This window comes from Nymphalis io, chromosome 26, assembly GCF_905147045.1.
Source record: "Nymphalis io chromosome 26, ilAglIoxx1.1, whole genome shotgun sequence".
Classification (NCBI taxonomy): Eukaryota; Metazoa; Arthropoda; class Insecta; order Lepidoptera; family Nymphalidae; genus Nymphalis; species Nymphalis io.
Window position 1 is genome coordinate 5,846,195 of NC_065913.1, and position 25,448 is coordinate 5,871,642.

Below are 25,448 nucleotides of genomic sequence, written 5' to 3' on the forward strand. Positions count from 1 at the left end.
TACGTAATATATATAGGAACTTCCTTACAACTAGGTGTCGTATTTTTTTTTATAAAAAATGACTTCATTGTTGTATAAAAAAGAATTGACAATTCTAAAAGATGATTGGATTATAAACAAATGTTTTGTTACAGCTGCTATAGAATCATTTCACTCTGGCGTGGGCGGCGCGGTGGAGCTGCCTTGTGACGTCACACCCGCCCTCCCCAACGATAGCATGGGCCTTGTCATCTGGTACAAACAAGGGCATGACACGCCGATATACACGTGAGTTAATAATAACAGATGTTAATTTACTTGCTTACTGGCTTCAAAGCATGTACGGCTGGAATTTCGTCACCGGTTTTGTTACTGTGTAATTACAGTCTGTAGGGCTATTCTGTAAGAGCAAACAAAACTCGCCGCATAAAAAGGTCGTAACATTTGTGGTAACATTTCAAGAACACACTCATCAAAATAGCATACCACCGTATGGTTGTCATTTCACGGGTGATTAATAATAATAATATCCTGGGACATCTCATACACGGCCATCTGAATACAAACTAAGCAGAGCTTGTGCTATGGAAACCAGACAACTGATATACTACATATACTACTTTTCTTTAGTAAATACATACATATATAGATAATTAGACACAGACTCAGGACAAACAGACATGTTCATGCACACAAATGTCTGTCCTGGGTGGGAATCGAACCCACAATCTTCGGCGTGTAAGTATCGGCCAACCACGCCAACCGGCCCGTCGTAATAAAGTATTCTTACAGAATATCACTACTGAATTGCCAAACTGTATTATTAGTATATATAACATATCTGAATGTTACTGAAAATATTTCTTTATTTTTTAGTATCAATAGTGCTTCCGTAAGTTTAGTTATAGAAATTTAACAGTAAGCGTCTGTGTAGTTCTGTTCAGTTTTCTTCTCTCTCATGTAAATAAATAATAATAATAAATCACTTATTTCGAACTACGATCATATACATTACAATAAAAATACAAAAAATACAACAATAATATTTTACAGATTATAATACATTATTACAATAATTATGTCATAAATTAAATTAAATAGAATAAATAGAGTAACATAATAATAATGAAATAACATAAATGTTCTAGATTATGAAGCGTCCTTAAATAGTCAACTCTTTCAGAAATCTCTTCTAAAGAAGTGTCACTAAAAAAAAAATTGCATTCAATTCTGATTTCATATCGAAATCTTTCCACTCAAAGCTGCACACAAATTCAAAATTAATGTCTTCTATCGTCTCAACAATTTCTTTCTTTCCTCAATAATTCTCAAACAACATTAAATATGTGACTTTTCCGAACTGTCAAATGTCTTTAAGCTCATAGAGAATTTCTATACGCGTTCCAAATCCTCTGATCACGGGTGCCTTTTAAGGCTCGATTAAGATATTAACCGCCGACGGAGAGTGACGGGCGGGATGCTTGGATCAAAGTAAGGCGTGTTAATTGTTAACCTCCATACACATGAGCGAAATTAAAAATTTAACGGTCCAATTTTAAATATCGAATGATTCAAATTACGAACAATTTCTATTTCTATTTAACAGTATAATGATACAAGCTCTGAGTGGACTAGACTTAGAATGCTGTACAAGTATTTTTTTTTTTGTTACATAATATTGTAATGCTTAAAATGTCAATATACGTAAGACGAAGTAGAGAGGACAGGAAACAGGATTAAACGTACGAATTTTTTTTTTGCGTTGTTTGTGTTTTGGAAGAATTCTGAACTGCATTTTGAACTGGCAACATTGTGATTCAAAAGTGCTTAGCCTATTTAGTGAAAGACTATTTTTATACGCGATAATTATTATTATTTTTAATAGCCTTATATACATATTAAAAATTATGTTACGTTATAAATACAAGCAGATTGTAATATAATATGTCATCAGATATGACAAGCGGGAGGGTGTGACGTCACACTGGTCAGATCCCTCGACGCTGTCAACGCGAGCTACCTTCCGCACCAACGCGGAACCAGCTGTGCTATTACTCACCAAGCTAAGGTAATTCGTTTTTTTTTTTCATAACAAAGCAAATAATAAATATTTTATTAAGGTACTATTGCCGACCTTGTTTTACACGGTCATATTCCTTACTTGTTAAACCTTTTCGTAAGACAGAGTAAGAGATATATTTGAAAACTATTTAAAATTAATTACTATTTTCCCTTTTTAATTAATGTTAATCAGATGATTATATTTTTTTTTTTTATAGAATAGGAAGGCGGACGAGCATATGGGCCACCTGATGGTAAGTGGGCACCAAACGCCCTTAGACATTGGCATTCTAAGAAATGTCAACCATCGCTTATAGCCAATGCGCCACCAACCTTGGGAACTAAGATTTTATGTCCCTTGTGCCTGTAATTACACTGGCTCACTCACCCTTCAAACCGGAACACAACAATATCAAGTATTGCTGTTTTGCGGTAGAATATCTGATGAGTGGGTGGTACCTACCCAGACGAGCTTGCACAAAGTCCTACCACCAGTAAATATAATATATACCCTATATTTAATAACAACATATACATACACAAACACATAATAACAATAATAACAAAGTTCGATTTCCTGTTGTTTTTTAGAATGTAATTGAATATATTAAGAACGTATCAATAATGAACGAATGTACGACCGGACCGAACGAATTAAATAATGAATGATAATAATATCGTTCTTTATTTTAACCTAGCATTATATCAATGTTATGGAAAACGAGGTAGAAACCGTAATAAAGCTTTGTCATAACGTTTTAAATTATTTTTTAATGTATTGAATTTAGCGTTGGCTTTGTGCACACAGCCTTACATAATAGGCTATACAAAAACCGTTGAGTATGTGGGAAGCGGGTCATGATACACGATACCTAAGTATGAGCTTTGAGTTTCTAGTGACTTTACTTTTTGTAAAAGGATATGAGTGTTGTTAAAGGGCTGTTTTTTTAATTGATAAGATTTTGGGGATAATTTTGAATTTACGTATAGTGTTCAAGTGAGTCCTTACTAATGTTGCAAATACGAAAGTAAAAGACTCATTAATATAATGGCCGGACTTGGGACTCGAACCAAGGACGAGATCTGTATTCTTATTAGTTAACCACAAGGTAACCGAGACAGTCATAATAAAATCACTTTTAACCTCAAGTCTAAGAAATCATAACTATGTCATACATTAAAAAAAACAAACTGGTGGTAGAGCTTTGTGCAAGCTCGTCTGGGTAGGTACCACCCACTCATCAGATATTCTACCGCAAAACAGCAATACTTGGTATTGTTGTGTTCCGGTTTGAAGGGTGAGTGAGCCAGTGTAATTACAGGCACAAGGGACATAACATCTTAGTTCCCAAGGTTGGTGGCTCACTGGTTATGTAAGCGATGGTTAACATTTCTTACAATGCCAATGTTTATGGACGTTGGTGACCACTTATCATCAGGTGGCCCATATGCTCGTCCGCCTTCCTATTCTATAAAAAAAAGAACTTTAAATTTTCGGTTTAATATATATGATTAGAAATACTAATACCGAGAGATATACTGTTATATATACTGACTGACTGACTCGTCACGAAATCGGAAACTCAAGGGCTAATAGACACTAAGAACAGTTTTTACGCAAATCCTATCCAAAATAAATTTCTCATCATTTTCTGTATGAAATCGGAACGAAGCTAGTGGAATGGTGTTAAATGAGTCGAAGTGAGTAAAGAGCACATTTCTAACGTTTGCACTTTGTTTCAGAGCTGAAGACAGTGGACAATATAGATGCCGAGTGGACTTCATTAGATCACCTACGAAGAACACAAGACTCAATCTAACTATACTTAGTGAGTATCTTAATACTCTTTCAAAATATGTTTTGAAAGAATCAGTGTAATAAATAACATAATGAAATAAAATATTAAAAACAAAAACTTCTAGAAATTAAAAATCAAATGTGTTTTTTGGCTTTTCTTTTATTAAATAGGAAGCTAACGCTGTATACAATTTTGTTTCTTATTCTAGACTACAATCTTAAATAACTTAAATATAAAAATTGCATACCTCACTTAAAGGCTAACTTAGCATGCGTAGGAAAAAAAATATCTTTGTTATACAACTTAAAAAAGAACTAAATTACGTAAGCAAAAAAAAGAGGAACTATTTATAAAAACAAAACAAAACATGCAAAAATTATAACAAAAAAAGAAGTAAACGTCATTATAAAAAATAGGCAATTAAATTAATTAATTTATGAACTTATTATGAAATACATATTATGAGTATTGTCTTGCATCTTAGAATATTTTTTTTTATTGAATACGAAGGCGGACGAGCATATGGGCCACCTGATGGTAAGTGGTCACCAACGCCCATAGACAAAGGCATTGTAAGAAATGTTAACCATCGCTTATATCACCAATGCACCACCAACCTTGGGAACTAAGATGTTATGTATGCCCTTGTGCCTGTAATTACACTGGCTCACTCACGCTTCAAACCGGTACACAACAATACCAAATACTGCTGTTTTGCGGTACAATATCTGATGAGTGTACCTCTACCACCAGTAATAATAAATGAAGGGCAACGTTAAGTGGCTAGATACTTTTTAATTAGTCTTTTTGTCAGGTAGTGACAGTAATTGACACGCATAACATTGCGCTTCGCTATTTTTTTACTTATTTTTGTGGTTAAATTTCGATTCAGGCTTTAAAAGTTACATTAACTTATTACCTGTGGAAAGTGTAAACCAACTGTGTAGTCTAAACTCTCAAGAATTCAGATCTTATAAACAAAAATATTATTAAATAATTCTAACATTCAATGTGCTCATGACCTACGACAACTCGTCAGCGCTAATGTTCTTTTAACTAAGTTTATATTGAAGAAACATTTTGTATTTCTTCAATATTGTGAAATTTTGTGGACGAAAAGTGTCTAAAAACTGTGTTCTAACTTTCATTAGAAGTACGTACGCAATATTTTAATGATAGCATCATCGCGTCAGCAGGTATCAAAGAGATATAACTATACTTATACCTAATTTATAGCCAAGAACCATCTCGATAATATAAGGTTTAAAAAAGAAAAAAAGCCGCATCAAAATCAGTCTAGTTGTTTGGGAGCTACGATGCGACACACACAGATACACACGTTAAAAACGTCGCATAATAAAGGCGAAATTTATAAGCCACCTTGTAAAGGTTGTAATTATATATTGAATGTTAATTAAACGTTATTTAGCGGCTGTTAAACACAGCCTTCTCTCTTTCTCTCATCATTGATTTAACTTACAAAAGAAGAAGACACATTGTTTAACTGACACCCCCAAAACCGCCTTTGTAATACAAGTCAAAATCTTATTAAATTTCCTTTTTTAATCTGTAAGTTATTGAAGAAACACTTCAGACCTGCGAAGAAAAGGCTTCCACTCATCAAAATAATAAATAAAAATAGGTAAAAGTAAAGTAAAAATAAATAGGTAAGGCCGTATATTTATAAAGCTAAGGCCAGACATTTACGTCCAAGCGTAAAAGGCGTACGTAGCTATCACGCTTGGTTTAATAAATGTAAATCCCTTTCAAAAATTTTCGCATTTATTTTCTTATATTTGAAACAAAATACGTTTGTCATTTTGCGAGGTCAAATATCGAAGTAAATTGTTCTGGATACTAGTAATTTAGTGTCTTTTGATGTTTTAGTTGCCGTTAATTGATTTTGATTTCTGTTCTTTGGTTTTTAAAGTCTAAATTACATTGGTAAGATTGAAGTATTAAGTTTTAAAATCATTAGCAATTCGATGAAGTGGTATATTGTTTCAAAATGGAGACATTCGAATTTGAATGAGTCAATATAGATGATAATTGATTTTTGGTACAAAATATCTTGTGAATATATATTAATGGGATCGTTATTTGGATCATAAAGGTAGCGGTAAGCTATATTATATACATAAATACATAATAACAATAATAAAATATTTTTCTTTTGTTTTCTGTGTCACAGTGGGGACATTATAGGCCGTTACCTAATGAGATTACAGCCAATGGAGATAAAATAATTATATTACTATATAAGCTATTTATTATCTTTGTTTGTCAATATGTATCATATTTAATTAACTGCCTCGTTGATCTAGTGACTTGATGTAAAGCCGCAGACCCGGTCGTGGGTTCAATTCCCAGGTCGAGCCAATTAAAAGTTATTGGGTTTTTCTGTCAGAAAATTCTCAGTAGCAGCCCGATGTCTGGAAGTTGGAAGTGTGTTGACTCCCGTGCCTTGGAAAGCACTTAAAGCCGTTAGTCCTGCGCCTGAACTTTTTCCGGTCGTGTCGGATTGCCGTCCCATAGGATTATGAGAGTTAGGGAATGGAGAGTGCACCTGTGTTTGCGCACTTGTGCACTATAGTATCTCCTGCGCAGTTAGCTAATCTCTCTTGAGATTGGCTGCCGTGGCCAAAATCGGTCTGGAGGAATTATTAATATTTAATTAACGCGAAATATGTCAAAATGGCTAAATCATAAAACGTGACGTAATATTTAAAAGTTTATTTTGTAATAAATAATTATTCGTTTCCGTACAAAGTGAACTGGCGTGGTACGTAGCTATTTTCATAAAAAAAATATTTTCTTAGCTTTCAAATTATTTCACCAGGTTATAAATGGTCATTTTTCCCATCAATGCGCCGCACAGAATGGGATCTAATATATACTAATATTCTATATGCGAAATAACCTCTGTCTATTACGTTTTCATGGCTAAACCAAACCCCTGAACCAATTTTTTTGATGAAATTTGTTATGAAACAAACTTGAACTGAGTAACATGAAACTAGTAGTAAAATAAAACAGTATTTGCCACAAGTACTGGCTCACTAGGCTTTAAACCATAACACAGAAGTACAAAAGTATTAATGAAAGCAGTTTTTATGATTAAACCAAACGGGGCTTCACGGTATCACGACTGGATAAAGCTTATTAAGAACAAATGTATGTTTTACTTAAATATATATCTGGTTCACAGTTCCACCTGAGCGGCTGCTGATTCTGGATCAGGAAGGTGACGAGATCAAAGGCGGCGTGCTCGGCCCCTACGACGAGGGCACTGAAGTCAATCTCACTTGCGTCGCTGTTGGAGGCGAGTTTCCTTTGATGTTGTTAATCTTTAAGTGTGCTTATAAATAAACTATTCTGAGTTATAGCATACGTTAAAAAAACTGCATTTATTGATAAAGAAAACGTTTATAATTACATCAATCAAAATAATGGCGTCATTAATTATTTAATTATTTATCAGCTGGTGCCCGCGACTGTTACTTATTTAAGTCATTGGTCTAGTGGCTGTATATAAGGCTACAGATCCTGTAACCAACGTACTGTAGCCGGGTGTAAACGCCTAGTCGGTGCGATAAAAATTGAGAATATCTGTCGAAAAAATTTGTGAACACTCCTGTGCCCCGAAAGGACGTAAAACTGATTGTGCACTATAATACGTCCAGCTACGTAGGTTAGCCTCCCTTGAGATTGGCCGCTGTGGCCGAAATCGGTCTGGAGGACATTATATGTATATATGTATATGATTTAGTTATTACACCACATCTGTTATTTGTTACCTGTTTATTCTAAAAAAATAAATCTTATTTTTAATCAAGTTACAAACATCCGGAGCAAACAATGAATGCTTTTTTTGAGAGGTTGGTGTTAAATATCACTACTATCTTTCTTTTAAATCACAGATAAATCTTTGTTTACCCAGAAATGGATGGCTTTCCAGGGGATACTCTCGGAAAGTTACGTGGTTTCTAAGACGGAGACTGAAACTATACAATCTCGAATTACCAAATATTTCACCGCTATTTGTGAAACATTTTATGTAATTGCGCAATTGGGCCTCATAATGGTAGTCACTTATAAACATTCGTTATAAGAAATATAAACCATTACTTAAATTGCCAAAGCGCCACCAACTTTGGGAACTAAGATATGTTGTGCTTGTAATTACACTGGCTCATTCGCTCTTCAAACCGAAACATAGCAATACCAAGTATTGCTTAGCGATAGAATATATGATGAGTGGGTGGTACCTACGCAGACGGGTTAGCTCAACGCCCTATCAACATGTATAAAATACGTATTGTGTAAGTAGTATTAAATTTTAGGTATAGAATTTCAAGTCCCCAAAATTTTTCTGATAATTAAGAACCAATTCAGGGCATGTTTAAATCGAGCTATTACAATGCACACTAGGTTCCCACCCCTTGTTAAGGTAAAACAATTACCCATATGAATTGAACCCGTACCATTGTACGCGTCTGAACTCACCCTCATCGTCTTTTGTATCTGAACCACTTTTGTGTGTAACGATCCTAATTTCAGTTGTTTGAACGAAAATGTAGTTGTTAGTGTAAGAATAATTAATTGAAGAGTAATTACGTTACTATTGTTTATTCTAATGGGAAGAGGAGTAAAGATAAAAAAACTTAGATTTACATATTACTTGAGGTTTGCTAATAGCGCTGCTGTATCACACACTGCAAGCTCTTGATTAAATTAATCTTTATTTTTAAATTAAACAAAAAACTAAAAATACAGCATTTGAATGTCCCATTGCTGAACCCACAGCTGGACTAAGGCCTTACATGTTGCAGATTTGCATATGACACATGCCGGTTTCCTCACGATATTTTTCTTTCCAAGTGTGAATTTTAGTCTTCGATTACGATTCACGTGTTCTTACTACTAGGCAATATAAAGGGCGATTAGCCAACTGCCCAGGACATATTATAGTGCACAAGTGTGTGCGCAAACACATGTGCACTCTCTATTCCCTCACACTAATAACCTAATGGGACGGCAATGCGACACGACATGAAAGAGTACAGGACCAAAGGTTCTAAGAACTTTCTGACGTACAGAAGTGCGCACTTGTTACTTATAAACGCCGGTCTCCTACTGATAACCTTCGGCAGAAAGACTGTATAACTTTTTAATGTACCACTCGGAGTTTGAGCCACGAGACCAACGAGGTGGTCTGATATCAAGTAACTTCTATTCGATGTTATACACTATTTCCATTCGATAATAGTGTATGTAGTATTTCTTATATTGCTTGTTGAAATCGGAAAACAGTAACATATGTAATATATGTTTGTTTATTAATGTTACAATAACTTATGACTAGGTAAGACATATATAGATGACCTACTTTCTCAGAACCATTTCCATAAAAATCCATGTATATTTATATACGTCGACTCCATTATAAATTGTGTATTAGATTATATCCTAGAAATATTATTTTAATGACTCATCGTATAAAACTTTTAATGCGGATTCTGATTTTGTTAATGGTCATTCGTAATGGAGAATAGCCAACAGGATATTATAGTGCATATTTTTTTCCCTCACTCATATAATCCAGCGGGAAGCAGGACCAACGGTTTTACATGATTTTCGAGTGCTAACGCTACAAAAGAAAAGTAATAGTGAATGTCTCACTGCCGGGATAATGCTTCTACCTTTGAGGAGACGGTTTGGAGCTTATTCCATCACGCTGCTCCAATGCAGATTGATTGATACACATTTGGCAAAATTTCAGTGAAATTAGACTCATGCAGTTGTCCATATTTTCCCTTCACCTTAAAATGAATTATAAATACAAATTAAGTACACGAAAATTCGTGCTTGCCTAACTTCCAAACATCAGTCTGCTATTGAGAATTTCTGACCTGGTATGAAACAACCTCGAGATCCGCTACATAAGATAGCCACTGAATATTGTGGCTACTAAAGCAGAATATATATTTAAAAATTACAATACCCTTACAAGTTTAACCATTTTCATTTCATCTATGAACGAGTGGCATTTCATTTATTTACCGTTATTTCCTACCAACGGTCGTCACTTTTGATGACATTCAGCGGTACTTTTGTTTAGGCACTCCATTCGAGGCCCCTTTTATAGCTCATTTCCTGTTCCGTTTATTGTTTTAAATTTACCCCTCTTTTTTCATTTACATCACCATGTGGACTTCGATTAATGATTTTTGTTGGTGAAGATTACTTAAAATTTGTTTTTTTTTTAGAATCATTAAATAAAGTAATAATATAATAAATAAACAATTTTAACATAAAGTTAAAAAGTAAAGTAACAGTAGATGCTGGGCCTTGAGAAGGCCTTGGATCTAATTACCATGTTACTCCAATGTGGGTTGGAGTTAAACGAACTTGTTCTTAATTTAATGTTGAGTATAGCAATAATAATATATTTGTGGATATAGGTCGTCCACCAGCACGCGTTTCCTGGTGGAAGTCGCACGCGCTACTCGCGAACTCGGAGGCGCGCGCCACCGTCTCCTTCACACTGCAACGAGCCGACTACGGCTCTGAAGTCACCTGTCAGGTAAAATACAGGTTTTATTTTAAATAGAAAAGGATAGCATATGAGTTAGCACGGTACACATTTAGGTTTCCTCTCGATGGGAGATGAATTAATAAACACAGATTAAGCACATGAAAATTCAGATATGCTTACCCAGTCTTCGGTTAATGTTCACGTAATCCATGGAATATTTTAAAAGGTGTTAAAAAATTAATAAAATAAGGTCATAATATTATTTTTTTATTTTAACAGGCAGTGACGGATCCTTCGATAGCGCCGCTCTCCGAGATCCTGACGATTGATGTGAACCGTATGTTACTTTAATTTATCTACTTATTAATTGAAATTAATGTATTTATATAATGAACGTTAGAAAAAAAAAATAACACAGATACCAAAACCCCGGCGCGGGACCTCGGAAATCGAACTGGGTTATACATATGGCTACATGTATTCAAACGAGCTAGTTACTTGAGCAACGAGGCAGATGAATTTAATAACGTAAGGGTCTAAACACAAAACTGCGAATACAACATAGAGAACTGTTGTGCGATTCTGTAAGAACTCAATTAATCACCAGTAAAATGTTGACAACCAACTTATGGTGATATACTATTTTGGTGCATAACTATAATGGTCAATGTCGCACATCTCTTGCTGATATTTCACGACCGTTTCTTGCGGTGCTTACTGAATAGCCTTACGATTTTGTGCAGGAATGCATTTCACTATCATGGTGAGGATTTTTTTAAGTATAGGTAGGCGGCTTATGGGTCATATGATGATAAGTGGTCACCCATACGCCCATAGACATTGACATTGTAAGAAATGTTAACCACCGCTTACATCGCCAATGCGCCACAAACCTTGGGAACTAAGATGTTAGGTCCCTTGTGCCTGTAATTACACTGGCGCACTCACCCTTCAAACCGAAACACAACAAGTACTGCTGTTTTGCGGTAGAATATCTGATGAGTGGGTGGTACCTACCCAGACGAGCTTGCACAAAGCCCTACCACCAGTAAAAACGGATTGACATATTTACATCACCAACGAATACATATTTCTCTTATCGTTGTACATTGCGACGTCGTATTGCAATTTTATGATCTGGCCCTATAATATCCACAAACACCTGCATTGCACGTGTAAAAAAATCTCATCCTCAATGTCACTGTCTACTCTTAAGACAATCTATATCAAAAGACCGACAATGATTCTGACCTTTCTCTTGTTAAATTAGTTTTGTTTCCTGATGCAGGAGTGTTGTGTGTTTGCGAGACTGCCAAATTTCTTAAATCCTAAATGCTACTAAAATTTTATTAATAATAAGACCCGAAAACTTTTGGTCCGACCAGTGACGAATTCGAGACTCCGATTTTTACATCATTAACTAGTTTACTGAGCCAACGAGGCGGTGCTAACACAACTTCATTTTTAATTATTTTTTTTGTACAAATAATTATCTCCTACCAAGGAGATGTCATTTATCAATGAACGAGTACCACACTTTTATTTAATCCCATTAATAAATAGCCATCATAACAAACCCATGATGCATGGAAGATAGCTGTCCTGCTCTAACATACCCATAAACAATGCTTGCCTCTTTCTAATGGAGATACGTGTTAATATCCGTAGCGGAAGCTGTAGCTTGAAATAAATCGTTAGATATTGGTCTTAATGCGTTTTAAGTCGATTTATTAAATTGAAATAACTAATAGTGTTTTTATAATCAAAAACGATTTCATTTATTAATTTTCATTTCATTCCTGCCTCCCACATACAAATGTATTATATAAAAAAAATATAAATATTATTGTCTATAGGAGAGAAAAAATAAATTTAAAATTATTTAATATTTCTTTATTTTTTTTATTTTTTTATATTCGCCGGGAGGGCAAATGACTCTACTCCACCTGATGGTAAGTGGTAGTAGAGTCCAAACGCGACGACGGCCAGTACAGACGGGAAAAACGTTCCGCACTAGCCGCCTTCGCCTTGCCGGCCCGCAAGATGCCTCTTCACGCCTCGTTTGAAGGAACCCGGGTTGTAAGAGGAGGGGAACACGTGAGCTGGTAAGGAATTCCATTTTTTGGAAGTGCGACAAAGAAAGGAGTTGCCAAATTTCTTTATTCGCGATGGAATTGATGTCACAGTTAGGCGGTGACATCGAGAACCAGCTCGCGTGGACTTAAGAAGGAAGGGGGAAGCAGGAATTAGAGAGAATAATTCCTCAGAGCACTTGCCGTGATACAGTCGATAGAAAGCGCTCAGTGCTGCTATCTCACGACGCAATTGTAAAGGTTCAAGGGTGTTTGTGACCTTTACGTCGCCAATAATGCGTACGGCACGTCGCTGCAACCGGTCCAAGGCCTCGAGTAGGTACTTAGCGGAGCCATCCCAAAGGTGCGAGCAATATTCCACGCAAGACCGTACCTGTGTTTTGTACAGCAGGCACAGTTGTTGTGGCGTGAAAAAGCGCCGCACCTTGTTCAGAACTCCGAGTTTCCGTGAAGCTGTTTTTATAACAGCCTCGATGTAATCCCTTGGACTAAGGTCGCAGCGAACGTCAATCCCCAGCATGGCGATTTTGCTTTGCATCACCAGCGGAGTACCACAGAGGGAGGGAAGAGGGGAAAATGTTGACTTTTTCGCCGTGAGAGCGCATACCTGTGTTTTCTTGGCATTAAACTCAACAAGATTATCAGAGCCCCATTTGGCGATGAGCTCTAAAGTCCTATCGAGTTCAATGACAAGATCCTTCCGCCTCTCCTCAATTTCCGCTCGCCCAGCCACTGCGCGTCCGTGGTATCCACCATGCACTGTACTATCGTCTGCATAGCAATGTATGTTCCCAAGAGAGAGCATATCATTGATATGCAAAAGAAAGAGTGTGGGAGATAGCACAGATCCCTGGGGGACCCCAGCATTCACTACATAGAATTGTGAAGCGCAACCATCAACTAAAACACGAAGGCTACGCTTGTGTAGGAAACTGGCAATCCAGGTGCATAGCTGAGCAGGCAGACATATGCCGGCAGCTTGGAGAGAAGACTTCTGTGCCAGACCCTGTCGAAAGCCTTGGAAATATCGAGGCTGACAGCCAGCGATTCTCCATGCTTGTCGATAGCTTCACCCCAGAGGTGTGTTACGTACGCTAGAAGATCACCTGTGGACCGTTTTGGTCGAAACCCGTACTGACGATCATTAATTAGACAGTGATCTTCTAGGTAATGGATCAGTTGGTTGTTTAGAATCCGTTCCATCACCTTACAAAGTACTGAGGTGATAGCTATTGGCCGATAATTTGCCGGGTCGGACCGATCCCCTTTTTTGGGAACCGCTTGCACATTAGCTCTTCTCCAAGCTTCCGGCACACATCCCGAAGAGAGAAAAAGTTGGAACAGGCGCGTTAACACAGGAGACAGCTCCGCTGCGCACTTCTTCAGCACTATGGCTGGTATTCCATCGGGACCACCAGCTTTCCGTACATCAAGTGATTGCAGCTCCGCACGCACAACACGTTGCCTGATTTTAATGTCAGGCATCTTATGGCCACATGAAGGTATTGTAGGTGGCAGCGTACTACAATCATCGATGACGGAAGTGTCGGCAAAGAGTTTAGCCAGGAGATCAGCTTGCTCTTGCGGACTGTGAGCTAGCGATCCGTCCGGATTTCTGAGCGGTAGCAGCGAAGGTTGGCAGAAATTGTTTTGCACAGACTTGGTCAGACGCCAGAAGCTACGGGAGCCCCTAGGATGCGAAACAAGGTCATGACCAATCTGTACAATGCGCTGTGCATCCGCTCTCGCGTATGCCTTTCTACAGGACTTGGAATTTTTATTATAGTTTGCTTTCAGTGAGTCAATGTTAGATGCCCCGCTAATGCAGCCGTTGATCCACTTGCGATATGCCGCCTGCTTAGATGATACAGCATCGGCACATTCACGAGTGAACCAACGGTTACGCGTACTCCTACTGACGAGATCTGAGCTAGGAATGTAGTATTCCATTCCCAACATGATCTCGTCAGCAACAGCAGCGGCACCAGCTGTCGGGTCATTCCCACTGAAGCAACGTTCCTTTCAAGGGACCGATGCATAGTAATCGCGCATACCGTCCCAATCCGCCGACTTATAGTGCCAAACGCGACGTTTGAATACCGCTAGTGGCGGCAGCTTGGCCTGTGGCACTCTGGTAGATATAAGGCTGTGATCCGAAGAGCCAAGAGGAGCCTGAACCACAACCTGATATTTCACCGGGTGAGAAGTCAGCAGAAGGTCCAGTAGAGAAGGTGCTTGCCCATCAATGTGTGGGATCCTGGTGGGCTGATCAACCAGTTGGGTCAAGTCATGTGTGAGAGCAAAAGCATGAGCAGTCCTTCCAGCATGGTCAGTTTTGAGGGATTTCAACCATGATTCGTGGTGAGCATTAAAATCCCCCAAAAACACCAATTCTGCGTTAGAAAATTGGTCTTGCGCAGCATCTGCCTCCCGACTAAGATGGTCAAATAGTCGGCTTGTCTCCAAGTCACTGTGGTCATTGTGGGATCTGTAGAGGCACACGTATACCCGGCTCTGACGAACCAGGTCCACACGTAGCACCAACATGGAGAAGGAGGGGTCCTACAAGCAGCGCAGTCGGTGACAGCAAACATCCGTCCTGACGAACAAGCATACTCCGGCTTTCGCTTTGAAGGATTCTTCAAGCGTGTAGCCGGGATAATTAAGGTAGCTGGTATCGGCAGGACCTGGCCGTGGCCTGGTGGGGCAGCCTCACGAGCTGGTTAGGCACGCTCGGGCCCCTGTACTATGCCACGGGCGGCCAGCGGAACAGCCGTTTCTTCGGGTCTCCCTGTCCGGCAGGTCAATACAGTTTCCCCCGGCATTGGTTCAACAGCCGTCTCCATTGGACCAACACCCATCGCGGCAATACTCGCTCGGGCTCTGGCTGTACGCTGGCTGAACTCGAAACGCGGCTGCAAGCCACTATACGAGTTTTTCACCATGCGTACGGTGGTAACAAGCCAGGCGGATGTTTAACATCCTACCACCAGATGAGCAGATGGTCGCTCAGATATCCCTTAGTCGCCTCTTACGACACCCATGGGAACGAGAGGGGCAGTGAAATGTATTCTTTCTCCGTCACTACACGGATATATATTTAGTGTAGTTTATATGTTTAGTGTACTTCTTATTTAAATTACAATATTAAAGTTGTTAGTATCAGGCTATTATCAAAAAGGATTGTTATTGTGTGTGTTTGTAATAGTAAAAATTATTTAAAAATATGAATTAAACGCAGACGTCCGACATCTCTGACGTCTAACAAGCTACTGGCTTTAACAGTGTATTTTACAAAACAATATTATCACACACACAATAATAATTCGCAATAATAAGACTGACATTGACACAGAATGTTGGGAGGTAATCGCTTCCCAAAGATCATCTTGGCGCTCTACCATCTACAAAAAGATTAAGGCGTTTGAGAACCGCCTCCACGCACTAGACGAAAAGCGCCAGTTAAGAAAAGAGAAACATTTGCTATCCTAAACATACAACTCTGTGGGCCAACTGTACTGTAACGTGTCGTAGGGTTTTAAAAACCAAATTTTGTCTAGCGAGCCGCATTAGGGCTCATGTTAGAAATAATAATTAATTTATAGGGTCGCCGTCATCTAAATCGATGAGGAGGACTATACATACACAGTAACAGTCTGTTAATGTCCCACTACTGGGCTAAGGCCTCCTCTCCCTTTTTGAGGAGAAGGTTTAGAGCTTACTCCACCACGCTGCTGCTCCAATGCGGGTTGGTAGAATACACATGTGACATAATTTCAATGAAATTAGACACATGTAGGTTTCCTCGCGATGTTTTCCTTCACCGTCAAGCACGAGATGAATTATAATCACAAATTAAGCACATGAAAATTCAGTGGTGCTTGCCTGGGTTTGAACCCACGATCATCGGTTAAGATTCAAGCGTTCTAACGACTAGGCCATCTCGGCTTTTTTCGGACTATACATACTATATAATAATTCGCAATCATTGAATTACCAATACAAACACAGACAAAGAGGAAATATTAACAGTGTGTGCGTTTGTATGTGTGTATGGTTCAATAACAACCAATCACAGCACGTTAAAGCTTAAATACCTTATAAGGTTTATGTAGAAGTGAATAAGTTAATAAATCCGCACTAGCGACAGATCTCCCGTATAGCGGTAGATATAATCATTTTGTTTGTATCGTCGCGATGCTGATCTCGGTAACTTAATTGACAGCTTGATAAAGCTGTGTGCAGAATTCTAAATATCCTCTTCCCCTTATTTTTGGAGTGAAATATAATCAGACCCTTAGAAAGATTTGTATGAAATTCCGTAGATTCGCTTTTGTTTGTTTAACTAATAGGCTGCTTGTTAATTTGTTTTTATTTCTTTGTATAAATTTAAACATTATAGACTTTATTCATTGATATAATTTTAGACTCACGATAGCGCAGTTAAATAGTAGTTGTTATTATTGTAAGAGTAATTATATAAGCTGATTTCTGAAAGTTATAAGAAATAATTAATATTTACTATTTCAATATTTAAATATATCAATAACGGATGGTCTATCTTTTCAAGTTGAGGCTTAGGAACAAAGGCCTTACGTGTTATCCAAGGCAAGAGAAACCACTACCAACTTTCGAACTCTGCTACTGAGAATTTCTCTTCATATATACCCAAAACTTTTAAATGACCCAACCCGGGGTTTGAACCCAGAACTTTCGGATAGGCAGGTAAAATGAAGTGTTAATCATTCACGAGCGGGTATTTTGTGTTTACTTAGTTATAAATAGAAATATATATATATATATATTAAGAGTAACAGCCAGCTGGTACTCTTTTACGGCTAAACTGAACCGATTTTGATGAGATTTGGTATGAAGAAAGCTTGAACCCTAAGAAAGTTATTTTTTGTAACTGATACCTGCCCCCCGTCCTCCTTAACACGCAGGCAGGAAACTATTTTTTTTAAATATAATGTCGGCAAAATCCCACTGTTTATTCAAAGTGAGAATTGCGTTGTTTTATACCGGTCGTTCTTTTGTTTATTGTGAAAGGTGAAAAGTCTGAACAAAAGATTTGCTTTAGAATACCGATTTTTAGCTGCGATTTATTTCGTTGAAAGAAATGAAATGGTACTTTAAATTACGAAATAATTGTTTTAATAAAAGTAACCCTCGTCTTTCTTTTCTTTCTATATTTTTTTATTGAATAGGTAGGCGGACGAGCATATGGGTCACCTATTGGTAAGTAGACACCAAGTCCATAGATATTAGCATTGTAAGAAATTTTGAGCATCGCTTACATCGCCAATGTGCCACCAACCTTGGGAACTAAGATGTTATATACCTTGTGTCTGTAATTACACTGGCTCACTCTCCCTTCAGACCGGAACACAACAATACCAAGTACTGCTGTTTCCAATAGAATATCTGATGAGTGAGTGGTACCTACCCAGACGAGCTTGCACAAAGCTCTACCACCAGTATATATATACTAAATCTTTAAACTAAAATTATATAATTTCAATTTAGGAACATAATGAACGTAATATTTGCCCGCTTAGGTTGGTAGAATATAATAGGATAGAATCTGCTTTTTAACAATAGTAAACCAAAAATAGTTACAAAAACATACAGTCAACACAAAAAAGTATATTAATGGTATGCACAAAAGGTGGCCACTGATCAGATTTTCTACGGTTAAACTCGAATATTTAGTATTGTTGCGTTCCGGTTTGAAAGGTGAGGAAAGTGAGCCAGTGTAACTACAGGCAATAGAGACATAACATTAAGGAATGTAAAGAATGGTTAATATTTCTTATATAGCCGATATCTATAGGCGAGGGGGACCATCGAGTAGTCCATTAGTCCACCTACCTATAACATAAAAAATAAAATCACAATCACAAAAAAAAACTTAAATAATAAAATGCTCAATCAAAGTAGTAAGTGTGATAATAGATGGCTTTGTTCCCAGTTCGACCGTTATGGGTGAGGTTGCTAGGGGGTAAACGACCCCTGGTAGCTGGAAGGCGTGCAGAGCTGGTGTGTCAAGCGGTCGGCGCGCGACCATCGCCCAACATATCCTGGTGGAAGGGTGGTACAAGACTCACCACTGTTAGAGAAACTGTAAGTATAGTTACCGTTACCCGTAGTTGCCGTTTTTTTATATATATTTTGAGGACTGTGGAATAGTCCATAAAAAAATTAACAATTCGTTTCCAAATTATCTGATTACCAGTATGAAAGTTTATCAAAAATATACGACGAATTATTACTGTATTTGTGTTCGTGAAACGAATTATATATTTGGTTAACACACTCTTTGATTTAAGTTAATTATTTTTTTATTTTCGTCAATTACAGCAACAACTTTTATTTGCATGTTAATCTTGTAATTGGTATATATTTTGTAACACTATTTTTATATACGTATTAAGAAAATGTATTTCTCAATCGCTTTATATTAAAAAATATTTTTTTAAACTTAGCATTGTGACTATTTGTATAATTTCAACTGAAGCACATTTGCAATAAGACGTCATGAGCATTATATGATTATTATTTACTTCAATTTTTTTTAATTTCGGATATGTTCTTTGTTAAGACCTCTCCCGATGGCAACGTGACCAGCAGTACTTTGAGCTTTATGCCCAGTATCGAGGATGCGGGTAGGGTGCTCTCTTGCAGAGCTACACAACCAGCTCTCCCACGAGCCGTTCGAGAGGATGGATTTCAGCTCGAAGTACAACGTAAGCTAAAGAAATATTTATAATATACGGCTTAAGAATTAATTACTCAAGAAAAAGAGAACAATTTACTTTAAAGATTTGAGAAAATAAGATGAATATCTTTAATTATCATATATATACAACCTACGGGTACACAAAAATAAAGAACAAAAAATTAAACTTCACTAAAAATAATGTATGTATGACAAAAGCAAGATACAATAAAACGTATCGTCAGTGTTCAATTGATATTAATGTTTTTAGCTAATTTACAAATTAAAATTGGTAAGAACACAAATTAAAAGTTGTGCAAGCTCGTCTGAGCAGGTACCACCCACTAATCATATATTCTACCGCAAAACAGCAGTACTTGGTATTGTTGTGTTCCGGTTTGAAGGAATAGTGAGCCAGTGTAATATATGCACAAGGGACGTAACATCTTAGTTTTCAAGATTGGGGGATAATTGACAATGTAAGCGATGGTTAACTTATCTTACAGTGCCAATGTCTATTGGCGTTGTTGACCACTTACCATCAGGTGGCCCAAATGCTCGTCCGCCTACCTATACCATAAAAAACACATAATTTAGAATACTAGTTATATCAATGTGATTATTATCATACATTTCAAGTCATATTAATCTGTAATCGTTTATAGATTTGCCAGTAGTGAAGTTAGAGCTTGGCGCAAACCTGGACGCTTCTAAGGTGGTAGAAGGATCAGATGTTTATTTAGACTGTATGGTGCGGGCAAATCCGTGGCACACGCATGTCTATTTCACGCACAACGTAAGCTGTACCAAATATCTATGATTAATAATTGAATAAATATTTCGTAAAATATCAAACAAAACAATACATCGTTATTGTATGCCATTGTTATTTAATTTACATTAAAACAATTTAATCTACGTATATGTATTTATAATTTTTATTACTATTTTGCGAATAAATTTAAATTTTTATTATAATGAAATAATTTATTATTATATGGTGGTATAAATTAAATATATGGTCAGGGTGCGACGGTACGTGGTGGCGGTGGTATAGTAGTCGCCAACCAGAGCCTCGTGCTACAGCACGTGTCGCGCCGTGCTGCTGGCGCGTATGTGTGCGTCGCACGGAACGCACTGGGGGAGGGTTCCAGCGAGCCACTCCACCTGGATGTCAAGTGTAAGTGTCCTTCTATCTAATGATCTGTATAGTGGTAGCATGCTGCTTATCTACGTAAGGACCACCCACTAATCCGTTTCTATACTACTAAATGTAAATGAGCCAGTGCAATATGAACACAACGGTCAAAATTATTTATATCCCAAGATTGGCATTTACATTGCAAGGAATTGGAATATACTTACTTTACTACAATTATGGCGACCTTATCGCTACATAGCGATCTTTTCCAGGCAACCAACTGTGTAAGTAATAGAAAAATAAAATGACATTAATCTTTAATAATTAAAACAAACCAATAAATAAGTGTAAATATAAAATACACATACTATATATCAATAAATAAATTATATTATCAATACATATAAAATCACAAGTATATAATATATATACATACTACATACAGTAACAACGAATAAAACGATAAGTCCTCAAACATAACAAGAAATAAAAATGAATAAAAAATGAATAATACAAAAAGTACTTAAATAAAAGAAATTATTGGTGATAAGGCATTTTAGACAAAAAGTGAATATATTACAAAAGAAAATATTACAGTTCCAAAGTCTAAGGGCGTCTAAATTAAAATGATGCTTACGTCATATGCAATGTATGCAACGCAAAACTGCTGTCGAGTTGCGTGGGAAAATTTCACCATCGATAGACTATCCGTGCCTTAACGCCATAACCAGCAAAGTTTTTTGACCAAATTCCTCCTACTAGCCTAACTACAGGGTATATTTTAATATTTATTATTTACTGATAAGAGAAACACCATCGGTATTTTCACAATAATAACAAAAAAAACGATAATAGTAGACTGGTACAGTGATACATCATTACAAGCATTTAATTCAATTGAACGACATTATAATGAATATAAAATTGTGTAAAAAATGTCCATATTCACATAATCCTTAATACACGAGAGAGGCTTTAGCGCAGGACTAGACTACACTGTTCCTCTCGTGCTGCTTTGAGAATATCCTTAGAGAAAAACATGTTACTTATCTAACGCGGTTTTTTTAAAATTGCAAAATATTAAACATGTCTACCGCCCACAGACAGCCCAACGTGCAAGAATACTCAGCCAATACCGCTGCGTGCGGCTCGAGGAGAGACCGTGGAGATTGACTGTGAGTTGGAGGCAAATCCACAGGTAAGGCAATACGGCTAGATTAATAAAGTAAAAAAAGTAACAGCCTGTGTATGTCCCACTGCTGGGCTAAGGCCTCCTCTCCCTTTTTTGAGGAGAAGGTATGGAGCTTGTTCCACAACGCTGCTCCAATGCGAGTTGGTGGAATACACATGTGGCAGAATTTCAGTAAAATTAGACACATGCAGGTTTCCTCATGATGTTTTCCTTCACCGTAAAGCACGAGATGAATTATAATGACAAATTAAGCACATGAAAATTCAGTGGTGCTTGCCCTCAATAGATAAATATGAATATCGTTTCCTTGTCTCCATTGCAAAAGTTCCATGATTTAAATTTGTGCGTATATTGGGGTCCCACACAGCAGTCCCATAAAATATTCTGTAGATACGATAACATTTTATAACAGTGTGTAACATTTTGGTACATGCTAAGAATGTTATATGTTATCAACGCTCCCACACTGGTTCAACTTGTTGTTTACCATTCTGTAATTATCAGTTTGGGTCTGCCTGTATATATACAAACAAACTATAACTTTTGTTATATGTATATATACATATATATAACAAAAGTTATAATTAGTTGTATCTTGTTGTAATTAGTTGTATAACATTTTGTTACATAAAATTATATAACATAACTAACAATTTATAACTATTGTTACAATTTTTTTTATATTATACAATAAAAGTTATGTTTTGTGTTTTATTAGGAGGCCATGACATATCAATGGTGGCTCAATAGCACGGCTCATTCGAAGCTCGAACTCAATACGATGGCTGTACACGCGCAGAACAATCTTGGTAAGCCTTTTGGTGTCTGTAATACTGAATTCCGTACGCAATATAAATAAACAGTCCAAATAAAAATGATTCTGATGTTATTGGTTGTTTAGGTAGATACCTATACACGGTTAACACTTCAGCTGACTACGGCTGGGTACAATGTGCCGGCACTAACTCGGTGGGCCGTCAGGAGGTTCCCTGCTTGTTCAACATTTTACCCGCTGGTAAGCCATCGTATTATTTTAATAAATAAGGTTATATATGAAATGATTGTAACGAAATTATTATCGTCCCAGAAAAGCCGTCTCCTGTGAAAAGTTGTACGATCACAAACGTGACACACGAGTCAGTATCGTTAGCCTGCGCGTCCGGACATGACGGTGGGCTGCGACAGGCCTTTCTTTTGCAGGTCGGTGCCCTATTGTGCCAAGTATTTTATATTATTATTGTTTATTAATATTATTTACCATATCTCGATAATTTTTTTAATCTGGAAACGTAGATTTACGGAAAACACGTGTGTGGAAATAGAAATACAAGAAAAGAAAGAAAAAAAAATATTTACAATTTAAAATTTTACTCTTAATTAGGTGTTCGATATGGCAACGGGCTCGTTGCTGCGTAACATGAGCAGCGAGGAGCCGCAGTTTGCGGTGTGGGGTCTGACCGGCGCCGTGGGCATGTCCGTTCGTGCTTACAACAGCAAGGGGTCCAGTGAGCCCTTTACACTATCATCTAGCTTGCTAAAACACCCACTGCGGCAAACGGGTTAGAAAATCATATATAGTGACTTTGAATAATTATTCTTTTATGAATTATTTATAGCATCGTAATGATTCTTCTTTTTTATAGCAAACGTGCCAGTTCGCGTAGAATTGACAACTATACTGGTAACAGTACTGTGTACCGTAGCTGGCATTGCAGCTATCACGACCATATCAGCATTTATCTTCTGCTGGAAATACTGTCAGAAGGAAGAAGGTAAGCTATTACTACGAGGAATGAATAGTCTCTAGAATTTTCGATTGTAATTTGTATCAATTTTGTTACAGAGAAAAATGAGAAAGCAAAACGTAAACAAGATGAAATATCAAACACACCGCTCACTGGTAACAATGATGAAAGCGTTGATAGTTTAGGTAAGCTGGTTTGCGTACTGTAATTGTCCTTAACAAATTGTATATTATGCATCGTACATACCATTTATGGTACATACATTCAATTGAATGCCAGAAAGTGTACATAACAAGCTTAAAACTTATATAAATTAACAATTCAAGTTAAAATGCAACGAGAACGGTTTTTTTTTCGTAAATATCTCGTTTCCCATGCTTTAAATCCCTTTTGAAGTTATTAGTTTAGTAAGTTATAGACGCTAAAATTTTCTACAAATTTTTGCAATATTATATACGATCAATCGTTTTTGATATAAAGCGCGAGTAGTTTTTGATAACCCAAAGTCAAGAGTAGAATATAGTATTTTATATAATTTATTGATTAGTATTATAATAATTAACAAACGTTTACTACAAGTACAAACGTTATAAATACAAAAGTAACTCCGTCTGTATGTTACGCTTTCAAGATTTAACCACTGAACCGATTTTGATTAAATTTGGTTTGAAGCAAGCTTGAACCTCAACTCAAATCCCCTCCCCCTCTCCCACTTAAACGCGGGTGTCTACTAGTGTACTATAATATCCTACAATTTGCAGATAAAAACCCAGATATAATACCGATTGAAGGTAAAATTAATGATAATTGTTCAAACAAATCTTCAGCGACCGATTACAGTTCAATACGACCCCTTCTCTCCAAGTCTGATTCTGATAAATACGGCAACAATTGCGATCGCCATTGTGAACACAACGAGCCTTGCAGCCAATACGTGCAAGTACGTCCGTTGGACTTCAGAGTGCATCAGTACCAACATGGCCTTCACATGCCCAACATTGGACCAAGTTTAAATCTAGGACCAAACTTGAGCCACATACCAAATATTGGTCCAAACGACTGTCAAGCGCCGTATGACAAAGTGTACGAGAATTGGTTAAAGTATAAGAATTCTTTGCCATTAAATACGAGTGGATTGGTAAGTGCACTTCATTATTTTTTAATGGATAATGTTTATCCATACATACACGGCAAGCCAATAACAATAACCTATACCAAAATATGGGTTTGCTAACAGCTGTGCTATATAATGTACTACTATAAAGAAATGGATATGACTTTATTTTTAATACAACACAATTCCACTTAACTCATTACACTTTAATTTTACTTTCATAGTTCGGAAAACTTCGCCGACATTCAAAACGTTATTTTTTTCGATCCATTATGAATATCATAGATTATTCAAACAATGATATTGCGCCAATTCAATGTCAAAGTTGTTTATTTGTCTTTACGTTTATACTATATATACATATATGATACATACTGGTGGTAAGGCTTTGTGTAAGCTCGTTTGGGTAGGTACAGCCCACTCATCAGATATTCTATCGCAAAACAGCATTATTGTTGTGGTCCGGTTTGAAGGGTGAGTGAGCCAGTGTAATTATAGGCAAATGGGACATAACATCTTAGTTCCCAAGGTTGGTGGCGCATTGGCGATGTTAGCGACGGTTAATATTTCTTACAATGTCAATGTCTATATCAATGTTTATGGCCGTTGATGACCACTTACCATCAGGTGGCCCATGTGCTCGTCCGCCATACACTCATAAATATTAAAATCAAACTTATACAGTCTAAGTTAAGAATATAATATTTAAGAATTTTTTCTCACCAATCTTTAAATAAACAAACTTAGCAGACTGTAAATGTCTTACTGTTGGGCGAAGATTTTTTCTAATTTTTGTTTATAATCATCGGTAGGGAAACTTTATTTCCGCGATAAAAAATTATGACATGTTTATCCAATTGTCATAGAAACAGGATGTTGGAACGAGCTCCAATAACCTTCTTCCTTCCTTCCTCAAGAGGATCTTTGCTCAGCAATGGGACATTACAGGCTGTTAAGGCTTATTTATACGTATAGAGGATGCTTTACACTTATTAAAGTTTCATTTAAATCAGTGATGATGATCGTACTTATAAGATAATCTTTCTTAACCACAGTATATAAAAACGT

General features: G+C 36.9%; 1 protein-coding gene across 1 annotated transcript in view; it reads left to right on the forward strand.

Annotated features, from left to right (window-relative positions):
- Positions 1-25,448, forward strand: part of LOC126778390 (B-cell receptor CD22-like) — a 49,555-nt gene that overhangs the window by 23,146 nt on the left and 961 nt on the right. The window contains exons 2-19 of the mRNA XM_050501878.1: positions 135-267; positions 1,934-2,047; positions 3,784-3,869; positions 7,048-7,161; positions 10,304-10,425; positions 10,657-10,714; positions 18,442-18,593; positions 19,072-19,216; positions 19,854-19,984; positions 20,215-20,368; positions 21,433-21,527; positions 22,240-22,330; positions 22,423-22,536; positions 22,609-22,721; positions 22,903-23,080; positions 23,165-23,293; positions 23,365-23,451; positions 24,028-24,404. Of these exons, the coding sequence (XP_050357835.1) occupies positions 135-267; positions 1,934-2,047; positions 3,784-3,869; positions 7,048-7,161; positions 10,304-10,425; positions 10,657-10,714; positions 18,442-18,593; positions 19,072-19,216; positions 19,854-19,984; positions 20,215-20,368; positions 21,433-21,527; positions 22,240-22,330; positions 22,423-22,536; positions 22,609-22,721; positions 22,903-23,080; positions 23,165-23,293; positions 23,365-23,451; positions 24,028-24,404 (2,393 nt within the window). The remainder of the gene's footprint in view (positions 1-134; positions 268-1,933; positions 2,048-3,783; positions 3,870-7,047; positions 7,162-10,303; positions 10,426-10,656; positions 10,715-18,441; positions 18,594-19,071; positions 19,217-19,853; positions 19,985-20,214; positions 20,369-21,432; positions 21,528-22,239; positions 22,331-22,422; positions 22,537-22,608; positions 22,722-22,902; positions 23,081-23,164; positions 23,294-23,364; positions 23,452-24,027; positions 24,405-25,448) is intronic.